The sequence below is a fragment of the Euprymna scolopes genome, chromosome 30, assembly GCF_053919585.1.
Source record: "Euprymna scolopes isolate OS-2025 chromosome 30, ASM5391958v1, whole genome shotgun sequence".
Taxonomy (NCBI): domain Eukaryota; kingdom Metazoa; phylum Mollusca; class Cephalopoda; order Sepiida; family Sepiolidae; genus Euprymna; species Euprymna scolopes.
In genome coordinates this window covers 46,141,412-46,166,380 of record NC_136511.1, presented here as the reverse complement: position 1 = coordinate 46,166,380, position 24,969 = coordinate 46,141,412, and the positions used below count along the sequence as shown (strand labels likewise).

The following is a 24,969-nucleotide window of genomic DNA, read 5'->3' as shown; positions in this document are numbered from 1 at the left end:
CGAGATTGATTACGTGCGTCCGTCTTCTTCGGCGCTGAGTTGAAATCTTGTTTTAGAACCATGCCTTTGTTCAATAGGCACGGAGCGAGATTACGTGCGTCCGTCTATTTCGGCGCCCAGTTGAAATCTGTTTTTTGAAACACAAAATTCCCGCCAATTCTGAATCCTCCTTAGCAACTGAACAACGCAATACCATTGGTTGAAATAATCGCGTGATTGTAAATCACGCGGTTATCGCCCTTGCATTCTGAAATTTCTAACAAAACAGAAAAAAATAAAGTCGATAAAAGTGACACAAACAGTAAAACAGTAAAAAAAAAGAAGATATTATTAATAAATGTGTAGTAATGTATTTTATTTCAATATTCATAAACATTAACGTTGTCATTTAAAAAGAAAATGCTATTAAAAAGTTAAAAAGAAAAGTTAAAAAAAGTCGATAAAAGTGATTAAAAGTGAGATATTATTAATAAATGTGTAGTAATGTATTTTATTACTATGGCAACTAAAACATGTTCTTTGCGCATGCGTGGGGAGAAGTCATTGATTTTTTAAGGTGTTCGGCAGGGAACTCTTACCGCGACCAGTACCCCATTTCGTTTTATTTTTTTATTTTGAAGTGATTGTCGAGTCCTCAAAGACTTCGCAGCCATCATTTCTTGTTCCCCGGCAGCGTCCAACATTACTCGTTTTCGAACCGAATAAACATTTTACATTCAATAAAAAAACACTGAAAACTTATCCAGGATATCCAAAAAAGAACGTATCTTGCTTTTATTGGTGCTAATAAAGGAAGTAGGTCCAGCAGACGAGCCTCGTTCTGAAATTTTGGAAGTTTAGGTCAAAAATCGGCGATGCTTCCGAAAAGTAACCCTTTAAATGAAGATTGATATAAACAATATTTTTAAAATGAATTTCTTAGTTTTACTTAAACAAAATGTAAACATAAATAATATATTTTTAGAAAACAATTTAATTTTGATTAAAATAAATTGTGAACATATAGAAAGTTTGGTACTTGTACAGTTTAATCAAGACATTAAAAAATGAAAATATCGAAAAAAAAGGTAATATTGTACGGATCCGTTATGGAATCAAGTTCTCTGAATAAAAAAATTCACTTAATTTCATCAAATAGTTTTTTTTTTTTTTTTTTTTACAGCGAAAAAAAAAAAACAATTTGTTATGATACCGAGCAAAAGGTTCGATTTTTAGGAAGAAAAGCTAGAATTAAAGATGGGGGGGGGAGGTCGGTGCTTTAAACTGAGTTATCTCCCCGTGGCGTGTTCCAAAAATTCAAAGATGGCTACCTTCAATGTGATGTAATAAAAACATGTTTTTCCGCTGTAAAAAAAAAAAAACAACTACTTGATGAAATTAAGTGAAATTTTTTTTTTTTCGGAGATCTTCAGTCCAAAATGGAGCCATAAAATATAACCTCTTTTCGATATTTTCATTTATTGATGTCTAGATTAAACTGTACAAGTATCGAAAAATTTTTTGTAAATAATTATTGAAAAATATTGCAAAGTGTCTTTACATACCTTTATTACCCCCTTCCCAAAAAAAAGACAACAAACTAAAAAAAAGGCTTTAATGTTTTTACTTATTTTAAAGTTTGAAACACAAGTAGTGTCTAGTTATTAACTTAGAACAAGAGCGCATGACAGAAATTCTTGAGGGGTTTTAATGTATTGTAATGCGTTTATTGGCGTTGAAAAATGTTTTTCAGCTTGTGGAAAAAATAAGAGATAGTCCAATGTCTGGAAAGCTTTGAGAAGGTCGGTTCTATCCCGGGGCGTTTTTGACTCTGCCATTTTACGTTGCGACTGGGAGGAGTGGTGGGTGGCTGGCCGGTCCTTGGTTATATATTGAACATGCCTTGGGTCAGGTCGTCGTTATTTGGTTCAATCACCTGGTGCACACCACTTCATTCGAGAGAGTTCTGAGGGGAGTTGACATCGTCCATGTTCTGCGGTGTTCCCTGTCTGCCAGTAGTTTTCTTATACTGCGTTTAAAGTGTTACGTGATGAGGCAGTTTTCTAACTACCTCGGTGAGTACTTTCTCTGTTACTCGTTGCTTGCCGACGTATTTGCACCTTCCAAGTCTAGGCGTGGTGTAAGGTATGCTGTGGACGGGGGCCTCTGTGGAATGCGGGGTCATTCGTTCCTTTCGGAGCTAGTCCAATATCTTACCAGAGAGTCAATGCATCATGTTTTTTCAACTAGCGGTTAACTGACTCCCAATATGGGGTCGGGAAATAACGATCATTTCGCGACCTTTGAACCGGCCCCCATCTCGGATCATCCAGCCCTACTATGTTCAGAATTAAATTTTCGACAAGCTGCCATATTTGTTCCTATTTACTTGCCTTCCCACGAGGGCAGAGTTAGACACAAGGTCGGTTTTTAATGTGGAGAAATCCATCTCTCCAAAACGTGCAACTCTGGATGAGAACAAAATTAAAAATTGCCTCATTCTAGAAGGATTTCTTCTCCACTGACTACAGAAAAGGTGAAGTGTAGCATTAGAACACTTTTCAGTACTTATGTATTTTTTATACAGTGTTGACATAATAACGTTATTATTTCAAAAGCCGTTCTTAACATGGCGAGGGGAGAGTGTTTTGTAACTATTCTGTGCTTCCACTTAACAATAATAAAAAAGGACATGAAACTTGAATTTAACCTGAAAAACTATTTAAAAATAGCGCAGTACCAAAAATACATAAGCACCTACTTTTCTACTAGCCAAGCTGAACAACACAAGCATAACAAAACTGAATGGTGAAATATACAATACTAGCGGGGGGGAAGGTACCTGGCGTTGCCCGGATGTTTGGAGGTGTGTATGTAGGAGGGGGGGCTGTTTTCATTTAAAAAAAACCCGATGTTATAAAAAATTGGAAAAACCAAAACAAAGCAAAACAGCAAACAAATGTAAAAAAAAAAAGAAAAAAAAAGTGTAAAAGAGGAAAAAAGGTTCAGGTAGAAAGACAGGCTCGAACCCGAAGCATCGAGGTTAAGGTGAAAAAAAAAATGCCTGACACGTTACGTCTATGCCAAAGAGACACACAATTGAGAACGGATAAAATTAACCCTTTAAAAACACTTGCAGGTGGTTGAAACTAATGTGAACGTTTTCTAGGTCAAACATGACGTTATTGTCGTAGTAGCAGGAGGTGGCCGAGTTTAGGGTGAACGAACACACACACACACACACACATTTTAGCTTTTATATGTATAGATCCCCCCCCTGGTTTAGCTAATATAGGACGCATAAAATTGAAAGAAATAAAAAAACAAAACGAACGTGAAAGAATGCCAAAGGAAAAAAGGGGAAAAAAAGAGCCCCCGCCCAAAAAAAGTTACCGCGTAAAATGCAAATATGTTTATTTAAATCTAATTTTTTTGTTTTTTTTTAAATGGAAAAACAAAATTCAAAAAAGTAAAACTTACTGTGTATAATGAAAATATGTTTATTAGATTTTATTTATTTATTTTTCTTTGTTTCAATGAAAAAGAAAGAAAAAATGAATAAATAAAACCAGAAAACTGGCCGTATTTTTTATTTTTTTTAGTGTTGGTTTCTTTTGGTGTATTGTTTTCTTTGTTGTCGCTGTTAACCAATTTGAATGTTGTCTGATTCCAATATCGATAGCGTAGTAGTAATTGTGCTAATGAAACTCTCAGAAATGCAATATATAGAAATAAATAATGAATAAGTAACTAATCCGAAAATAGGAAGTCGGCTCTCCCCAACTAGTATCGCGTATGAAATCAGTGCAAACATAATAGAAGTATAAAGACAGTAAATAAAATATTAAAGCGACTAATCGGTGCAAGATTTGGAGAACGCTGGCGGCTGACTGTTAAAGTTTCTTGTAAAAACTGGAATCCAATGTTAGTTCATTTCGTTTAAGTAATCCTTCGAATCGCAACCCTCACCCTCCTACAAAAAGAGAAAAAATATAAAGTGAGGAAAAAAGTGAAAAAAAGAAGAAGAAATTTATAAAATGGCACAAGTAACCCACAGAATAACTGGAATGTAAAGTCGCATTTCACCCGACGGAAAAATGCCAATCCATATTTTTTAAGCAACTAAGAACTCAAACTGGTGTTCCTCGTATATTCCCCTGTGGACGTATCTGCAGCAGTGTTAAGTGGTCGCGGGCGGAGTATGAATTGAATAGAGAGAAAATATTTTACAACTTTCATTGATTCTAACCGATTGTGGCAGTGAACTCTCACCGGAAAAAATATAGAAATGTACGAATATCAAGGCACTGTAAGGGTAGTAGTCCTATAGCACACCTCAGATCCTGTGCTGAAGTGTGGGGACATTACATTTGAATGTAATGTCGTGATTTTTAATCCTATTAAGATCAAACTCACATGGGGCAAAAAATGAGTTCATTTTACTTATATAGAGAAGAGAAGAGAAAAGCAAGTTAAGCTAAAAGTAAAAAAAAAAAACAATTCAAAGAATTAAAGAAAGAAAAAGTTCAAAGAAATTTCGAACATTTATTATTTACTTTTTTGAATCTATGTGTATAGTAAAAAAACCCCGAAAGCCATTCTTAATATAGGGAGGGGAGGGGAGGGTGTATTCTAACTATTCTGTACTTTCATTTAACAATTTAATAAACAAAAATATTGTAAAAATCGAATTTAACTTAAAAATATTATTAAAAAAAAAACAATAATTTGATCAGGTTTTAAGTAGTTTTAAACGCTCTTTTTTTTTTTTTTCAAATATTCACTTTTTACAGATAAGTAGATATAAAAGTAAATTTTTTTTGGGGGGGGGGGGTATGGCAACATTTATTTTTTGTATATTTCATTTTTTTTTAACCTCTTTCATTTGTTCGCTAAACTGCACAATCTTCATTGAAGGCTTAATCCTCACTGTGCCTGTAGTAATAGTAGTATTGTATAGGTTAGACCTCTATACCATTATTTTTTAGCCAGTCTAAGAAACTGTCTTCAGCCAAAATGTAGTGCAAATAACACTCAAGATGAGAATAGTAGTTTGAATAATTCAAATTATCAATCCTCATCTCAAAAATTCAGTAACAAACACAATCTCGTTGGGAAGTGGGTTATCATTTTACATTAAATTCCCAACACCCTGGAAAACCTCATCAGTATGCCTTGTATTTAAGAATTCAGGTTATCGGTCATCTCCCTTTCAGTATAGACTAATAAGTATCCTGTGCGACATGAGTAAGTTACTGGAATCTGTGTTAAATAGAGAAGTAGTCAACCACCTCAGCAAAAATAACCTTCTTGGTGACATGCAATATGGTTTCCATTCTGCTAGATCTACAGCAGATGTGCTTATGGTTATCTCATAGAATTAGTGAATCTCTCGAAGGAGGCTTCCTTTCTAAGACAATTGCTCTTGTCATATCAAAGGCCTTTGATAGGGTATGGCATAAAGGTCTACTTCACAAGATCTCCAGCTATGGTATAGCTGGAAATGTCTTCTCCATTATTAAATCATTTCTCTCTGATATGTTCATAATAGTGGTTGATGGGTAGAAATCAGAAACTCATAGTAATTATGCTGGAGTCTCTCAGGAGTCCATCCTGGGTCCAACTCTCTTCCTGATCTACATTAATGATCTTCCAAATCACATTCTAAGATTATTTGTAGACATTTATGCTGACGACACTACCATCTATGGCAGCACATCAAAGACTGTAAACGATCAAGTTGTCTTTGATGCGCTCTCCTCTGATCTTGAGCACGTGGTACAACGGGGAAAAAGTAGCTGCTTACTTTTAATGCATCTAAGACCAATTTTTTTTTTTTATAAAAACAAAATTTTATCAACAAAAACAAAATAATTTAATTTTTAAACAAAGTCAATTTGGTAAAATTTTTTTTTTTATAAAAACAAAATTTTATCAACAAAAACAAAATAATTTAATTTTTAAACAAAGTCAATTTGGTAAAAAAATTTTTTATAAAAACAAAATTTTATCAACAAAAACAAAATAATTTAATTTTTAAACAAAGTCAATTTGGTAAAAATTTTTTTTTTATAAAAACAAAATTTTATCAACAAAAACAAAATAATTTAATTTTTAAACAAAGTCAATTTGGTAAAATTTTTTTTTTTATAAAAACAAAATTTTATCAACAAAAACAAAATAATTTAATTTTTAAACAAAGTCAATTTGGTAAAATTTTTTTTTTTTTATAAAAACAAAATTTTATCAACAAAAACAAAATAATTTAATTTTTAAACAAAGTCAATTTGGTAAAAATTTTGGTATATTTTACATTAAGTCCAACTCACCGTTCACATTCGAAATGTCGACTTTTATAGGTTTCGGGTATAACGAAGAACAGCTTTTGAAATAAACACCCTCAACCTCCCCATGTTAAGAATAGCTTTCAGAATAGACATCCCCAACCTCCCCATGTTAAGAACGGTTTTTGGAATAGGCACCCCCAATCTCCCAATGTTAAGAACAGCTTTCAAAATAAACACCGCCAACTTCCTCATGTTAAGAACGGCTTTCGGAATAGACACCCTCAACCTTGTCAGCATACTCGAAAATTTATAAAAGTTGACATTTCGAATGTGAACGGTGAGTTTTCGTTTTTGTTGGGGCATGCGTAATAAAAAAAAAAGATTAAAATGGAACGAAATTTAAATTTCCGTTCCATTTTCAAAACAATCGTAAAACAGAGCACTCTTGACAAGTTTTACCCTCTTTTTTTATTTTAGCTCTTTACATAAGATGGCTTCATGTCTTATCTGGAGCAATTTCCATGCAAAAAAAAAAGGTGCTTCCAGGAAATAGATTAGTCTTCAATGAAAATGTGATATCAGAAATTGAGGCGTACTTTGAAGGCAGAGAGAAATCGTTTTACAAAAAAAAAAAAAAAAAAAAAAAAAAAAGATAGAGGAGCATTGTAATCGGTGTATCAACCAAGAAGGAGACAATGTTGATGAGTAAAAATGAATTTTGCGTGAATTTTTGTGTTTTATTAGTTAGGCTCGGGACTTGTCGATTAATGTGTTATATGCTTATAATGAAAATAAAATTTTGGTCTGAAGGTAACTATTTAATGTATTTGATAATTAGTCCATTTTTTTTTTGTTTTTGGTGACCATAAAGTAAAAAAAAAGTATCATTTGTTGTTTAACTGTCATGAATGTATGATTATATTGTGTAATTGTGAACTCTGTAGATGAAGTCTTCGCATAATGCAATGTATTTTTTAATTCTTTTGTAGTTGAGATTTGTGCTGATTGGGAATCTGGTGATGTCATGGTAAAACAGTTGGGCAGTAACAATTCAGCAGTTGATGACAGAGAGCTTTTTAAAGGGGAGATAACTCGGTTACCCATCACCTCAACACTGCACATACTTGCAAATGAATATCCACACGTGATTAAAGTCCGGAAACATTACTTGAATTCGCCCAACTCCTCACAAGTCAAAGACAAATCAGTAAAAAAACGACATTTCGATACGGAAGAAGAAAACATACCTGCAAAGAAACTCAAGACTGAACACAAGGACAGATCTTCAAATAAATTCAAACATTCTGAAGATGATTCCCTGCCGAATAGTCGGAGTAGTCGGAAGAAATCTGAAAGCCCTTTGAACAATGGAAAATTAAATTCAAAACAGGAAAAAATTAATCCAGTGTCATCGACGGAAAATGAAAAAAAAATTCATAAAGAGGTAATTAAAAAAAATTTGGAAAAATCTTTTTATTTTATTTTTTTATTCATTTTTTTTTTTTTACGTAAACATTTTAAACCAGAAAGCCAGTATCTTCAGAGAGCTTGGTCTGGTAGCACCAGTGAAAGTTGATGGAAACAGTGAGTAGGGAGGGGGGAGTTTAAAGTGAGGTATAAGATCTCTACTGTTATATAAAAGGAACTTTGTCTGTCTGTGTGTTCGTTCTGTACAAACTCTAAAATGGCTGGACTGATTTTTGTGAAATTTCACACAACGGTATTTTATGTGTCTGGCAGTGTTCTTAAGTAGGTTTTGTATCGGAATATTTATATATATAAAAGGCAAAATGTGTGTGACCATTTTGTGTATGTCTCGCAAAGGCTTTTCTCGCACACGGTCCCGGGGGGGGGGGGTTACAATCGCTTAGAAGTGTTTATATAGGCCATAGATAATAATATCTAGGATTTGAGAACGCATGTCGCGTATGTAAAGTTCCCGAGTCGACTATCGTCGTAGTCGTAGTTTTTCCACCGGTGCGTGCGTGCGTGTTCTATTTATACTACTCATCAGACGACGATGTCACTCTTTTCTGTGTCCCGTCTTAACGGTCGTTCCTATTCTCTACATGCCCTCCCCCCACCATGTGACCACACTACCGACGTTTTGTGGTCATGTGACTGGAGAATTCCATGTAGTAGTGAGTTGGTCCTTGCATTTGAGGGGAAAGTGGCCTTGGTGCTCGTGTTACCCTCATGCTGCGTCGTGGGACCGGACTCGTCTGCATTGGCTTGTGGTTGATCGGATCTTGGTCCACCTCCATATCTGTTTCTGATGTGTCACAATCAGCTTCTTCCACCTCCATCATCTTATGCATGTTGCACGGTGGTTTGCTGTCCTCCCTTCTTGGTGTTTGGGGAGGTGGTTGATGGGGTTGTTGAGTGAGTGGATACTCCGGCGTATCCATGACCGGTTTGATTTTCCTGAGGAAACGGCGATTGCGTAATGTGATCCTGCCGCTACCATCCAACCGTATCCTGTACTGCCTGTTACCCATTGTCTCGACGACTCTCCCAGTTTTCGCCCATCGTTGTGGATTTGGTCCCTCCTGATTCTGCACCTGCACAGACTCGCCGACTCGGAGCTGTTGGAGGGGGCGGCTGTGTATGTCGTACTGTTCTTTGTTAAGTACGTGCCTTTTCGCCATCGCCCTCTCTCTCAAATCTCTCGTCTCCGTCCAACGCTTGTGGATGCAGTATTTTTTGCGAAGTGCGGGGAGATGGCCCCTTACTGTTCGACCATATAGCATTTCCGCCGGCGACAATCCAAGGTCCTGACTGGGCGTATTCCTATGAGTCATCATCGCCCGTGCTGCCCGATCATGATGTAGGTGTCCGTAGCCATCAACGCAGTCCATCAGCATTCTTTTGGCCGTTTTTACGGCCAGTTCAGCTCAGCCATTACTCTGGGGGTAATGTGCAGATGATATGCGCCTTTTTACGCCCCAGTCTTCTAGGAACGATTTGTATTCTAGTGAATCGAATGGTGGCCCTCCATCGGATGATATTTCCTCCGGCGCACCATACGTGCAAAACCAAACCCTCAGGGCGTTATACACCGCTGCAGCCCTTCCTGATGGTAGTGGTGTGACCTCAATCCAACCAGTATATCGGTCCGCGTATACCATGTAACTTTTCCCGTGCATATCTAGCAAGTCAGTGACTGTCTTTTGAAATGGGAATTCTGGGTTTATGGGTGGCATTAATGGTTCCCTAGGCTGGGATGGGGCGATCGAATTGCAACTCCGACATTGCGCCCTTGTTTGTCGGATGCTGGCGTCTAAACCAGGCCAAAATAACCGCTGTCTGGCGTTAGCCAACATACCTCGACAACATTCGGCCCTTGATGGGCGGAGTGTAATGCCTCTAACACCTCGGCTCTTAGCCGTTTTGGTATCAAAATTTTGTCCCCTTTTATGGGTACCCCTTCCAGACAATATAGTTGGTCTGCCATCGGCCAGAATTGCCGGATTTCTGGTGGTAGTTTGTGGCGTGACCTTGGGAACCCGTCTTGAATGTATGACGCCAACGTTCGGCACTCCTCATCGGTGGCTGCAGCTGCGACTATCCTATCCCAGGTGATCGCTCGGAACTTGGGGTCATGTGCATATGCAGCTATGATGGATGCTTGTATACTCCCCTCGATTTGCTGGGAAGTGTCAGTGCCCTTTAGTCTGCTGTGTCTTGACGGCGCCGGGTATCGGGATGTGCAGTCCGGTGCTGCGTTGAGTTTCCCGGGAACATGCTTAATCTGGAACCTGTACATCAACGACCGCTCCTTGAATGAGAACAGGCGGGGATTTTTTATATTCTCCAGGATCTGATCCGAGAAAATTTTCACTAGGGGCTGGTGGTCCACGGTGACCAATAGGTCTGGGGATCCCAGGATGAACATCCTACAAGACTCCAAGCCATAAATCAGCGCTAGAGCCTCCCCCTCTATAGGGGAATAACGAGATTCTGCATTTTTCGTGAAGCGAGACCCGGCCAAAATCATCTTCCAGTGGTCCTTACCACAGTTGGGACCTAATTCCGTTGGGCATTGGCAATGCTTCTGGAACAGAAAATACCCAATGCCAACCTTACTGAAGTCGGTTGAAAGGCAGGTCGCTCTGTTCATATCGAAGGTTTTCACCCCTTCTTCGATTTTCTGAACGCTATTCCTCTTCGACTCTTCGAAAAGTCTATTCAATGTGTCGTCCCAGTAAAATTTACGGTTCTTTGTCCGCAGCAACTCTCGAAAAGGGGCCATTATATCGGCCTGTGCAAATGTATACGACACCTGGTTAACTAAACCAAACCAGGACCTGATACCAGTAATGCTCGTTGGGGTCGGGAAATTGAGAATAGCCTCCGTCATTTTTTTAGTTGGCTTCACGCCGTCCGAGGTTATCACAAAGCCGGCAAATTCAACTTCATCGTCAGCAAATTGAAATTTGTCAGGGTTAAAGACTATCCCACTTTTACCACAATGGGTAATATAGTCCACAGTATGCCAGAAAGCCAATTCTAAGGACCTGTCCCATAGGAGTGTGTCGTCTATGCACCGGGTCTTTCGAGGCATGTCAACTGTGATGTCATCGAACCGGCGCGTGTACCCGTCCCCGGATGCGTGAAAACCCTGATTAAAAGGGGACGGTGTGTGATGAGTCTCTCTCATCGTTGCTGCATTCAATTTTTGTAGGTCTACCGTCCTTCTTGGTGACCCGTCTTTCTTTGGAGCGACTACCATCCTCGAACACCAGATCGTAGGTGTGCCTGCTGGTACCGGTTCGATAATACCCAACGCAACATCTCGATCCAAATCATCCTTTACCCTTTTCTTCCAGTGATGAGGGACTGGAATGGGTGTGTGTATGGCCGATGGTTTCGCCCCCGGGGTAAAAGTTATATCCAGCGGCCTCCCTACCATGACTTGTAACGGTTGATGGGGGCAGGTGTTGAATGCGCTGGACTTAAAGTGTTCACGTAACCACTTCTCTAACCGTTCCCTATTATCTTCAGTGGGGGTAAACGGGATCCTCGCTGGCTTGTCTGGGACGGATTCTCTTTTCGGACATCCACATGGTGCTGTCCCACTTTCTGAAGCCGATAAATCGGCCTTTGATACTCGATGTGGGAAGTCGCAATTGATTACTCCTAGGTCTTTGAGGGCCGATTCTGACAAGTAGAATCCTGACGTGTTTTCTGAAACGTAGACCACTTGTCGCGTTTCCTTCTGACCGAGCTTAATCCGAGTCAGGACCACCCCCTTGATATCTAGGGGTTCGTCTGTGATTCCTCGTATCCTGTGGGTGGTAGGTATCAGGATCCTGTTGGTGCACCCTAATATTTTCAATATTTCTGGGCCACTCGAACACGTCTGGGCACCGGTATCTGCAATGGCCTGGATGCGGTGTTTTCGACGGCTTACTCCCTTATCCAAAGCGCACCCGAATTTAGCCTGGGACTCTGGTATCAGGGACACATCGACCATTAATGAGGGTGGTGGCTCAGGAGGACTTCTCCTGAACCCACCACTGCTCCATGTAAGGTGTGACACTGCTGCTATTCTACCTTTTTGATTGTAACATGCCGGTGCCCCCTCCATTCTGCTGCCGAAAATACTCGATTGACGTGTGGCATCGTTTGTTGACTCCGCGGTCGACCTCTCCTGTTTCCGGCACACTCTTTGTAAGTGGCCTGTGACGCCACAATTAAAACATTTCAGCCCCCTCGCCGGGCAGTTCTTCCGCCCTTTTAACCCACTGGGGTGTGAGGTCCTCCCACACCCTTCACAAGGACTATTCTGAGGGTTTTTGAGCGGCTGCTCCTTCCGAGCTGGTTTTTTTTTGGTTGTTAGTAGGCCAAAAGTTGAGTGTCCCTCTGAGCCTCGTTGCAACTGAGGAGCAGACGTCTCTGTAGTTTCTAAACTAACCAGCCTGTGAAGCTTCTGCTCCACAGTGGTTAGAATATTTGCTTCGGCCAGCAATTTACACTGGTACTCCGCATTTGCCAGACCAGCTACGAGTTGGCCAGCTACCATGTCCTCCGAATAGTTTACGGCTTGCCGGCAGTTCTCGTTGGGGCACAGAACCGTGAAATTGCAAAACCGTGCCTGGGACCGAAGCTTTGCCAAGAACTGTGTGGGTCCCTCCCCCGTCTGTTGTCTGATGTTATGAAATTTATGTCTATGCACCTCCGGGTGTAGACCTTTCACCGCAATGAACTGTATATGCCTTAAGAGTTGTTCCTCTGTGACAGAATTAAGGGTTCCAGACCCAACTAAGTCAAATAAAAGTCTATTTACCTTATTTGAGCAGGCTGTCCTTAGTTCATTGCGGATTTCCACGGGGTCGGTAAGGCCGCACATTTGTTTGTATCGGGCCCACGAGTCGATGAAAAGCGCCCAGTCCGCGTCGGTGAATCCATGTTCGATACGTGGCCGGTCTGGTTTCTTGGTGTTAGACCGACTCGAGGCACTCCCTCCGCGAAGCTCATTGTTTTCTCTTTGCAGATTTATTAGTTGTTGAATCAACTGCATGTATTGGCCATCCTCGTGTTGTCCTGACGCCATTATACTCCAAAAATCGGGCAAAAGAAATTATGTTGAAAAATAAATCCTGTTCGTAGCGCCATGTAAAGTTTCCGAGTCGACTATCGTCGTAGTCATAGTTTTTCCACCGGTGCGTGCGTGCGTGCTCTATTTATACTACTCATCAGACGACGGTGTCACTCTTTTGTGTGTCCCGTCTTAACGGTCGTTCCTATTCTCTACAGCGTATAGATTTATTTACATCGACTTTTACAAAATTATTGCTATTTTGGCTTCTCGTGTGTTGATTCGGCTTTTTCGTATAAAAAGCGAAACTAATTCAAAGTTAACAACCTTCTCGGCATCGCGCTGAAAAACATCCTGAAGCAATCAGCTTTGATTAATGTTGTATATAATGACAATTGCTATTCAATCTGGACAATTGGGAGCTGGTTTCCCCCTCCCCAACATCTGTTGGGGAAAAAAACAGTCAAATTTGGGTAAACAAACCCAAACGCTGCCTCGCAGCAAAAGTTAACTGCGTGACTTCTATTTGACCTTCTTAATTAGGTCAAATCGAAGCAACAGAGTAAACTTTTATTGCGGACACCTGTTTATAATAGTTAAATAAATAAATTGAACCGTGTCTCCGTTGTATGTCGCGGTGGACCAATGGTTAACGTCGCACTGTTTTTTTTTTTTTCACACTTTAATTTCCAACTTTGCCTCAAAAGGTTCGGGTTCGATCCTCATACTCACCTACCAAAACTTTTTTTTTATTATTTTACCCATCCCCCCCCCCCCCGGAGTTTTGATTTACCTAAAAACACCTGGGGGCAAGATGTTATAATGGCAAATGATAATGTTCATCAGAATAATACTTCCTATGATGAAAAAGCCTTACTTACCATTTTCTTAGTTGTTTTTACGATGCTTCTACTTAAAGCTGTTAAAATGAAACTGAAATATGCTAATTAGTATACAAGTTACCAAGTGAGATGGTCGTAAATAACAGCAACTAAACCTTCATGCTATTATGATATGTTCAAAATTTCATCGTAATACCTTAAAAAGATCTGAAGATACAGCTTTTTAAAGATGGTTTTGTCTGTAAATCGTGCAAATTTCCTACCATTTTCAGTCACAAGCTTATATGCATTTGAATAGGACTGACTTGAGCCAAAATGCCTAGTGAAATGCACATTTTTTGATACTTTGAATGGTCATAATTCCAGTTCTAAAAAACTAAAGATATCATATCTTTGTTTTTTATGCTCTTTTCAATGATGCTTGATTTGAGTTTATTTAGTCTAAAGAAAAAAAAAATGGTGTGGTATTGCTAATGAAACAACCAAACCAAACACTACAAACTAGCAATTGAAGATACAAAAATCTTGAAGAATAAAAACCTACAAAATAACTGAATACAACATGAATACTATTTCGAAAATAACTGGATTCGGCATTAAATAACCTAAAAAAAGTTAATATGCTGTAAAACAAAAAACAGCCAAAGCAAATAAACTTTGTATATTGGAGTGGGGAGAGAAGAAGGATGTAAGGCAGAGTAAGTCCAGATTAGTTCAAGGAGGATTGATGGTTGGTTTGGCTTATGGCATATCAACCCTTTTTAGGTTATTTAATGCCGAATCCAGTAATTTTAGAAAAAGTTATCGTAGAACTGCACCATCCACCCACCCTAACCGAATTTTCTTCAATGTTTTTTGTACAAATGTTTCAATAAAGCCCTTTCTACCATGAATAAAGCACCCAAAATTAAAAACCAGAAGCGTCATTGAGGTCAAAATTACCATGTTTGAATCTGGTAAACCAATCTTGAACAGTTCTCTCAGCTACAGCGTTTTCTCCATATATGGCACAAATATCCTTGGTCACTTCACTCACTTTTTGACCTCGATTAAAGGCTAAAAGAAGGAGGTGTCGAAAATGGGATTTTTTATTTACTTGACAATCCATTTGACGGTTCTGAAAGACGAGAAAAAATTATATGAACAAAAAATGATGACTATTATCTTGTAGAACAGAATAAGTGCTTTATGATGATATATAACATTTTGACAAATATCAAAACATGTTTCAGAACAAAATTTTTTTATGAAACTGCGGGAACTTATGCAGCAACCTGATATTTCAAAGATGTATTATATCATTTAAATAAACTTTCGAAATTATTATTTCCAGAAGAAACATGAATTTTATGTAAATTTCAAGGCGACTATATTAATGACTTAAAATGTCGTCGTTGTCATTGGTCGAACTAAGATATGTGTATGCATTTTGCTCATTGACACTTCCTAAATGTGAAACAAGCTCTATCTGTGCATGGAAGAGGTGGTCGCAGTCACCACAGGGGATAGTAGGAGAAGGTTCACAGGTTGATATATTCCGGCTTTTCTTCAGACACTTTTTGTTTCTTCTTTTAGTCTTTTGTTGTTTTTGAAGATTTTTCATATACTGTTCTTCTCTCGTCTTTGTTGTTTGCATTGACTTCTCAGTTATTTGTGCCCAATTTGGTTGACTTAACGGTGGATTTGAGCTGATCTTTAACCCTTTATAATCTGAATTATAATGTAGATGATTCAAAAATATTTGTTAATTTAAAATGACAGCATACTGAATGTAAGCAAAGGGAAGTTGCAATCTGGAGGTATCTGTCATCTACCCAGACCTTGAACTAATACATACATGGCGTGTTTGAATTAATTCTCACTTTATTTATACCATTATATTCATTTATATATGACTGAACGAATTAGTTTAATCAACCAGGTCACAAAGGGTTAAAGCAGTGTTTTGGTGCATCATGGGGTCTGGTTCCAATGGCAAATTTTTAATAAAGAGCTTGCTTGGGTAGACAGTTGTCAGGCATTCGGGCAAGGTGTCCTACCCAGCATAGATGGTGTCTTGTTATTGTGGATTTTATGCTTTCTACCCATGAGTGGAGGAGAACCTCAGTGTTCATGATTAAGTCCTGCCACTTTATGTGTAAAATATTGCACCGTTTTATTTGGTGAAAATGTTCCAACTCTTTCAGGTCTCTTCTATAGAGTATGCAGGTCTCACAGGCATACAACAGAGTTAAATAAATCCAAGAAATCACAAGAAAGATATACTATAACATATTTAAATGGTCAATTGGGGAAGGGAAAATTATGTTCTCATTTTCTTTACTAACTCAGTGTTTGAGAGGTAAAAGAAGAACTTTACTGGAATGTTTATGTATCTCATATAGAGATCAAGTGTTAGCCCCAGGAAGGGGGCCCCCTTGGTCTTTAAGAACTTCGACTGAAGAGAAATGAAACAAGATAAAGCATACACACACAGAACAGTTTTATAGATTCCTTGAGGAATAAGTCAGCACAATGGAATTTATTCTTTGATTTAAAAAAAGTCAAAATTGTTTTACTTTAGTAAAGTTCTGAATTTTTTAGATGAGGGTTGATTGTTTATATTACTTGTATTGATTGGACTATTGTTCTCATCTTGAGTGTTAATAGTGTAATGTTTCGGTCGGATTGACCTTCAACTGTCCTCAGGCATGTTGGTTGTTATTTGGAAAAGAAAATAGAAAAGCAACTCTAATAATGATCAACAGGGGATTATCTCCCTTCTGTCACCAAAATTTTAAGGGCGTACAATGTTTGTTTTTTCTACAATTGGAGGCTCCCAAATGTTACTAATCTCTAAGCTTGGTATGCTTAGTAATATTTCATTTTTTAGCATATGTGCTGCCTCCTTGAGTTGCCTGTCGCTCCAACTATCATCCCTGTCAATTATATTTCTTTTTAGTCAATACATAATCTGGCTTGAAAACCAACTCTCCATTCCTGACAAAATCTGTGCCAGTTTAAGATCAAAGAATGAATGTTTTTTTGTTTTTTTTTCTAAATTTTAGATATTATCCGGGGCAGTGCCAATCAAGAAAATACCAACTTTGTGGGTATTTGTTTTGTTGTCTTTCAGTTTTAGCCAGACATACAAACATATACACAGACAACTGCCCTTTATATAATAGCTTAAAATTCTACTTGATAATTTTTCGTAAGTTTTGGTATAGATGCCTACTTTAGTCTGATGCGTAAGTATATCAAATAGTTTCCCTTTAAATTTATTTTAAGCTATCATATTTCATCTGTGTATTCCTAACTACAAGCACCATCTAGTCTCATGCAAAAAGGACAAAAACTGAGTGAAAATTCATATAGTTTACAGTTTGGGATTTTTTAGATGAGGATTGATTACTTGTATTGTTTTGTTTCTTTGGACTACTGTTCTCATTTTTAGTGCTATTTGCTCAATGTTTCAGTCAATGTAACCTCTGACCTTCTTTAGGTGTATTCTGTTGAATTTGAGAATCTTTCTGCTGAACTCGGAAGTCTGCAAGGACCCATGGCACAGTTTATAGAATACTTGTTAAAATTTGGTTGTAAAAGTTACAGTGAGGTTGGAGGTTCAATCCTCGGTGTGGGCGATACAGAAATACGTTTGCGAATTGCTTAGGACTTCTATCCAGTTATGTTTGATGAAACGAGAGCACGCTATCCCTGTGGATTAAATAAAGGGTTTCATTCGAAATACTGTGCAGATTCCCCAAGTTTGACAGATTCCCACGTTTGACGAAATACACCTAAATAAGTTTAGAGGTTTCATCGATTGAAACATTGTGCAAACACTTAAGATGAGATGAGTAGTCTGAAGAATCCAAATAATTTGTACCTCTTTTTTATTATTAACTAGCAGAGCTACCCGGTGTTGCCCAGGGCAAACTTGTAACATATTTCTGGGTGCTAGTGCATTTACTGATCCGCGCTATTTTTTAAAATCATATTTCCAAGTATAATTAAAGTTTTATGATATTTTTTTTATTCAGTTGTAAGGTTAAAGTATAGAATAGTTGCAAAACACCCTCCCCTCCCCATATTAAGAATGGCTTTTTAATAATAACGTTATTATTTCAGCACAGATCAATAAGTGCACTAGTACCTATTTGTCTCTTTATATTTCTTGTTTTACCCCCCCCCTCTCTCTCTCACCAGTCGTCTTTTTCTCCTCTGCTCAGCCCATTCCTCTCCAGCTGGGTATACACGCGGAAAACTCTCCTTTATATAATAGATTTCTCTAGGAATGAGTTCATGTTTTCTTTTCAAATTAGTACATAATAGCATTGAAAAAACGACCCCCACCCTCACCCCCACGGGATGAAACTTGACTCAGTCGATCTGCAGAGAACGAATAAATTTTTCTAAATTTTAAATATTATTGACCCCCCCCCCTCCGACAAAGGAGAGATTGAACCTAGTGATTCACTCCCGTTTGTCTGTTCACATTTATCTCAATAATCATGCCTTAGATTTTTAAAAAATTTTGCATAAACATTAGTCATGGTGAAAGTAAATTTTTGCTAGAATAGATTTTCTGGGATAACTCTGGTTGCCCATCCCCCCTCCCCCCGCCAAGGAGCCATTATGGGGGTAAAATTAGGACAACATTGGTCAAGAATGTACTAACTTTGTAGGTCTTTGTTTTGTGGTTTTTGACTTTTAACTGGGCATACAAACATACAAACACCTGCCTTTTATATAATATACTAGCAGGGCTACCCAGCATTGCTTGGGATGATGTAAAATTAAATAGAAATTAAATAATGTGTGTAACATCTTAATTTAAAATTTTTTATCTCCCCCCCCCATCTCTCATGTTGTTAGTGTATCTTTCTCTTTTTCCCTCTCTTCCTTTTACCCTCTTTCTCAGTAACTCTCTTTATCTTTCGCCTAATTCCTACATCTCTCTTGTTGTACTGTAAAAAAGAAGACGTGTTATAAATTGTTTCTTGTATTTAATGAAATAACGGATTGCTATAATTAAGTGATAAATTCTTGTCTTTTTTCATTTTGAAGACGGCCAGAATCAAGGAAATCCCGAAGCAAAAAGAGGAATTAAAAAAATCTCCAAAGGCAGAATCAAACGAGAAGAGTAATATCCATGTGAAACCGTGTGAAAAAAGCACATGGGGCCAATTCAACCAACTTATGATTTATAATAAAATCGGTCTTGTCAGTCGAGCGAAGGTAAGTAGAAAAAAAATACATTTCTAATTCTTCTAAACAACTTGTTTTTTTTACAAGGGAGTCACCACTTATCAAGGCCTGAAGGCCGGTCGAGGATAAGGGTTAATGAATGTAAAGTGGGAGTTTAGTAATTGTTCCTATTTACAATGCCTCCCCACGGAACAGAGTTAGACACCTGGGTCGTTTTTTTAATGTGAAGAAAAGGAACAAACATAAAAATTGTCTCAGTCGTGAAGAATTTCTCCTCCACTGACAGAACAAGAAATTGAAGTGTATATCTGAAGAACAGATACTACACTTTGATCTTGACCCGAAGGCCAAGAAGTATTTATTTGCTTCCCCACTGAGCAAATTAGGCACAAGGCCGTTTTTTAATGTGGAGGGAGGGGGAGGGAAAAGGGGACCCGCTCCCGATGGATGGAAAATGGGAGCTGGATAGTGACAATTGGTATGAAGGGTTGCCCCTACATTGACCAAGGTCTTATATGTGGGGTTTCCCCCACATATGGTCTTTGCTTGCAGTATCTGCCGGAACAGATACTACACTTTGGTCCTGGCCCGAAGGCCAAGAAATGGGAGTTTAGTAATTGTTAATGATGTAGATTGGGTAGAATTTAGATTATTTAAGGTGACGTCTCAACAAGAACTTGTTTACATTGGACTTGAAAACTACCATATTGTAATCGGTCGGAAAGCAGGCCAATAGAACAGTGTTCCATATGTGGGCGTTTCTAGAAAAGAAGCTTTGATCATGAATCTACAACCATTGTCTCTCACCAAAAGCTCAAGCAACCAACTTGGTTCATGCTTTTATTATTATATTTTTTTTTTAATTACATTTTCATCCCAAGCAAGGCATATTGCCACTTTGATGTAGAGGGCTACTATCAGGGACCTAAATTCCAGGGGTACTATGTAGGGAATTTAGCAGCAAGATGTCTGTTCACATTACACTTGAACTTCTGCATGTCAGGGCAGTTGGGGAAGCAGGAAACCGGAAGAGAATTCCAGAGTCGTGCCATTCTGGGGAAGAAGCTGTTAGAGTAAAAGGCCTTCTTACATCTAGGGATCTCAGGTAATTGTCTGTATTTTTGAGATGAGGTGTTTTCATCGATTGAGATTGTCGGACTGACTTCCTCATCTTGGTTGTTATTCTCACAACGTTTCGGCCTTTTTGCCCTCCGGCCTTCGTCAGGTGTTTTGTATCGAACTGGGGAACCGTTTGTTAGGAGTCTCGAACCCAACCCTTTATTATTATTACGGGGGTACCGTGTTCGGACTCCAGCTAGGCTTTGGGACATAGTTGTTGATTCTCTGTTTTGAATGTTACTTTTTCACTGCCTTCGTTCAGGATTGAACTCAGCACCTTTGGGTAACTGTAAACTTTGATACAACGTCTAGGACCACTCGGCCATATGTCCTAGTGACATATGGCCGAGTGGTCCTAACGGTTCCCCAGTTCGATACAAAACACCTGACGAAGGCCGGAGGGCAAAATTTGTGACAATAACAACCAAGATGAGGAAGTCAGTCCGACAATCTCAATCAATAGGTATCTCAACCGTGTAGGGATGGAACTGCTGCTTGTCGAGTTTGTCGGGGGTATTTTCGTCGAGGGGGTACAATTTATTGTAGTTGCGAGTTGTTAGTTTTAAAATGGCACACTAATTTCTCCACAACTACATATCTTCATTTACCCAGTTCAGTACTTTCATGACTGCCATTGCCTGTCTCTGTTCTACACAACTTTCAGTTACAGACTGTTCAATCTAAGTCTCTACTTTCTATGTGTAATTTAAAACTCATTTCCTTTTCTGACGTCACTCTCTGCGTAGCATCAAAACATATTACCTGTTGTTTTTCCAAAATGTATTTTGTTTATTCATTTTCTTTGCCTTAAATTCCTAAAACTGCTCGATACATTCCTAGTGAAAAACATATCAGAATGACATTGCATCCATCAAGTTACATTCCTGAAAGCAATTTAATGCAAATATTTCAACTATAAATATTTATTTCACTTTGATAACATTATTTCTGACATTCTACTTTAACAAATCAGAATAATTGACCATTTTGATACGCCTCATAATGATCGACTATTTTACTTTCCAGTGTTTTCAGGTAGGCAAACAACAAAACAATATTTTATTTTGTCTTTTGTTTCATATCCTAACACTCGAATACATTTTCTTACAGATTGCTGGTTTTGATATGGACGGCACAATTATTTGTACAAAATCAGGCAAAACCTTTCCGCAAGATGCCTCTGATTGGAGGTACGTGTTGTATGACTGCATAGTTTGAATGTTTCTTTCCTTCCCCTTTTTTTTAAAAATTTTCATTTTGTTGAAGCTGACGATGGGCCATCCTACCGAAATGTGAGACATTCACCCGCTATCTCATATATTCCATCTAAGAGATCTTTCTAAGATTCTAATCATCCCTTTAAGTGCAATTGTTTGAATCTTTCTTGCACCTGGTTCACCAGGTATATTCACCAGGTAGTTTTTGAAATTCTTTCTCACGAGTCTGGTTGATAGAGATCTTCCTAAGATTCCAGTTTCTTTTCATGACTTTGATATTTCGTTATCTTTTCTCTCTCAGCTCTGTTTAACCAGCATCATGAGGGACACTAACTTTTTTTTTTTCAATTTTAAAATGTCTGATAAAACATTAACTGGATTATCATATTAACACATAATTTTTCCCCTGCTTAAGCCAGCTCTATCTTCAAAACTGTACAATCCATCACTCAAAATCACAATCATTAGCAGCAAAACACAAAAGCACTAACATCATCCTTACTACACAAGAAAGCATATCTACAATCCCTTGTGGCTATATGACCTTCTTATATTGAACACAACAGATCCATAAAATTGGATGACACTATAAATGCTTTGCTTTTGTACATGTTAGTTTTAAACCACAAATTTAATTTCAACTAATCTTCAATTAGATTTGCGCACAATACAAAATATGTCATACATTAATTCTAAATATGGATAACTCAACCTAATTTTCTCCATATACACTTTTAACATATAATTTTTCCTTTACCCCCTCCAACTTCTTAATCAATATCTTCCTATCTTTAATATTCTCCCATTATTTAAGCCGTCAGCTACCTTTATACAAAGCTCCTACAACCACTTCATATTCCACAAATTCCCTTAGCTCCCATCCTAATACTCTTTTTGCTCTCGCTTATTGGACTTATTTCTCTTACATCCACTCACTTCATTACTTACTCCTTGATAGATATTCCTGAAAATAACTCCAACATTTTAAATAGTCAACAATTTCAAAAATTAATATGCACTGCATTTCCACCACTCACCCTTCCAATCTTAATCCTCACTATCTTTAATTCTTTCAATTTGAATTTATCACTCCTACCATAACAACAATATATATATATATATATATATATATATATATATATATATAAAAAGATTGACTATATCCTGTGTCTCTAGAAAGCCACCATTCACTCATGCATGGAGCATTGTTTCCACATCTGAGCTGATCCATCTACTACTAGTCTTTCCCTCTTTGACAAGGTCCACAAAGCGACTCTAATCTAATAGATCCCACTTTGTCAGCTAAGCTCTAACCCCTGTCCCATCACACCAATATTGCATCCTTGTGTCTGGTTTTTTTTTTTTTTTACAAAGGAGTCACCATTTATCAAGGCTTGGAGGGCACTCAAGGATAAGTGTTAATGAGTGTACTAATGGCTCATCAAGAATTTATTCGCATTGGACTTGAACACAACCATATTGTAGTCAGTCGGAAAGCAGGAAAACGGAACAGAGTTCCACAGGCGTGCAGTTCTAAGAAAGAAGCTTTGTTCATGGAATCTACGTTTATGTTTAGGCACAGATAAAGAGTGGAGGAAATTTTTGATAGTGGTTTCAGATAGACGAGTGCTTTTCATGAAATTCAGGCCGGGGTGGGGGTGCATAGATTAAAGTTCAGATGAGCACTTGCTATTAAAATAACGATAAAGCAAACAGGCTCGCAACGTCTCTTCTGGGGGAAAGAGGTTGCAGGGAAGAAGTAAGGGCATCCCCTACTAGGCTACGAAGTCTATTTTGAATGCTGTCAAGGCTGGATAAGATGCTTCTAGCAGCTCCTGCGCAGATGTGGCAACAGTACTCTATCATTGAATGTACTTGTCTCTTACACAGGTAGAGAATTGCATCAGCAGTGAGATATCTAGTGGAGCAGTAGAACATTCCCACCATTTTTCCCGCAGCTTTGGCAATAGATTTGTGTTCCATCTCGAATCAGGAGTAAATGGAATGTGTTTTGATGTACTCGTAGCGCTTGTGCCCCTTGGTATACTCCTGACTAACTCAACAAGCAGCAAAATCCCACTCCTTCACACTTTCTTATCTCTTGCTTGACATTATTAAATAGTTTTATAATAAAGGCAGATAACTTATAACAACAACAACAACAACAACAAGCAAGATAAGATAACCAGTCTGGAAAATAGAAATAATAAATCTTACAAAAAATTTTTTTTATTTAAAAAATTTTTTTTTTTTTACTTTTTTTTACAATTTATAAAAGTTGATAATATTAAAATTGTTAATATACAAAAATTTAACCAAAATAAATTTTATATGTAAAGTTTGTTTTTTTTTAATTTAAAACCTTCTGATTTTTTAATGATTTTTATTTTTTCTTGTTTCTTTTTTTTTTTTTTTTTTCCAAGGATTCTTTTTCCTGAAATTCCTGCCAAGCTGAAGAAAGCTTTTGATAGCGGTTACAAAATTGTACTTTTCACAAATCAAGTAAGTAAATAAACAATTTCTAATTTACTAATCTGCTCCAAAGAATATCTAGACATAACTGAATGACACAGCTTTTAAGAAATCTAATTTTAAAATTGTGACATTCATTCCTCAGAGGTTTTCATTGAAATTTATGTATTTTTGCAAAAAAAATATTTCTAAAAAAAATTCAACATGTCATATTTCTGGTGTGCTACTATAGACACAGAGCCAAAATGTTTTTATTATTTTTATGTGTTAAAATGATAATTCTATGTTGATTTTTCTTTTGGTACCAGCAGTTTTTAATTAGACTTCCTCAAAAATTTTTACCCATTTTCAACAAAGGTAAATAATTTGGCTAGTAACGTTAATAATTATAAGCTAGCCAGTAGCTGAAGCAGCAGCCACTGTCGCCTGGTTACTTTAAAGTGACAAGTTCTGTGAAATAAATTTATTTTGAAAACAAAAAAAACTTTTTGGTTTAAAATTAGTGTAGTTTGTGATTATTTTGTATTATAATGGTTCCTTCAAGAAATATTGGTTTTTAAATATATTTATGTTTTGAACTTTAATTGTAGTAATAAATGACTTTCTAGTTGTGAATTAAAAAAATAATTAAGATTCAATATTTTTTAGGCAGTTATGTGTGAATATTCTAGAAAACTTAGTGGAAAAAAGAAAAATTGACAACAAAAATCATTTCGAATGTAGAGTACAGGGGGATCATTTTCACACACACACACACACACACATATTATATAATTATGCTATCACAAAATCTAGGTCTGAGTGACAAGCCAACCTCCTAAAAGAGGCTCCCTTGAACCTGCTGCACCATTAACCTTAAATTTGAATGATAAGTCCCACCTCAAAAACATCTCCTTTAACTCTATCACCAACCCTAAGTTCGAATGACAGCCTCCCCATCATACAAGCCATCTTAAAATCACACATAATCATCTTAAAAAAAAAAAAAAAGAGCCCAGAAATGGTTAATTGGTTTGCATTAAATTTATATATGAAATTAATTCTCCACTCTAAAATAATTTTTTTTTTCTGTCAAGTTTTCAGGATGTTCACAATTAATTACCTCTAGCCCTACCACTAACCCAAAGTCCAAATGGCAAACCTCCTTTTTTCACAAAGACCCTCTTAAGACCACACATAATTACATTAAAATATATATATATATATATGCCTTTAAAATGATGACTATTATAGGTTTTTGGGTATGCTGAAAACAAATATTGCATTTAAATTTACTGCAAACAAGTAGTTTTCCGGATTTTAAGCAATGTAATTCCTTATGT

General features: G+C 37.4%; 1 protein-coding gene and 1 pseudogene across 1 annotated transcript in view; one reads left to right on the top strand and one right to left on the bottom strand.

Annotated features, from left to right (window-relative positions):
• LOC145254788 (uncharacterized protein F21D5.5-like) overlaps positions 1–24,969 on the top strand; it is a 69,292-nt gene that overhangs the window by 2,745 nt on the left and 41,578 nt on the right. Inside the window, exons 2-5 of the mRNA XM_080113575.1 lie at positions 7,256–7,710; positions 18,699–18,869; positions 21,069–21,148; positions 23,599–23,677. Of these exons, the coding sequence (XP_079969701.1) occupies positions 7,256–7,710; positions 18,699–18,869; positions 21,069–21,148; positions 23,599–23,677 (785 nt within the window). The remainder of the gene's footprint in view (positions 1–7,255; positions 7,711–18,698; positions 18,870–21,068; positions 21,149–23,598; positions 23,678–24,969) is intronic.
• Positions 19,048–19,198, bottom strand: LOC145255011 (U2 spliceosomal RNA; annotated as a pseudogene).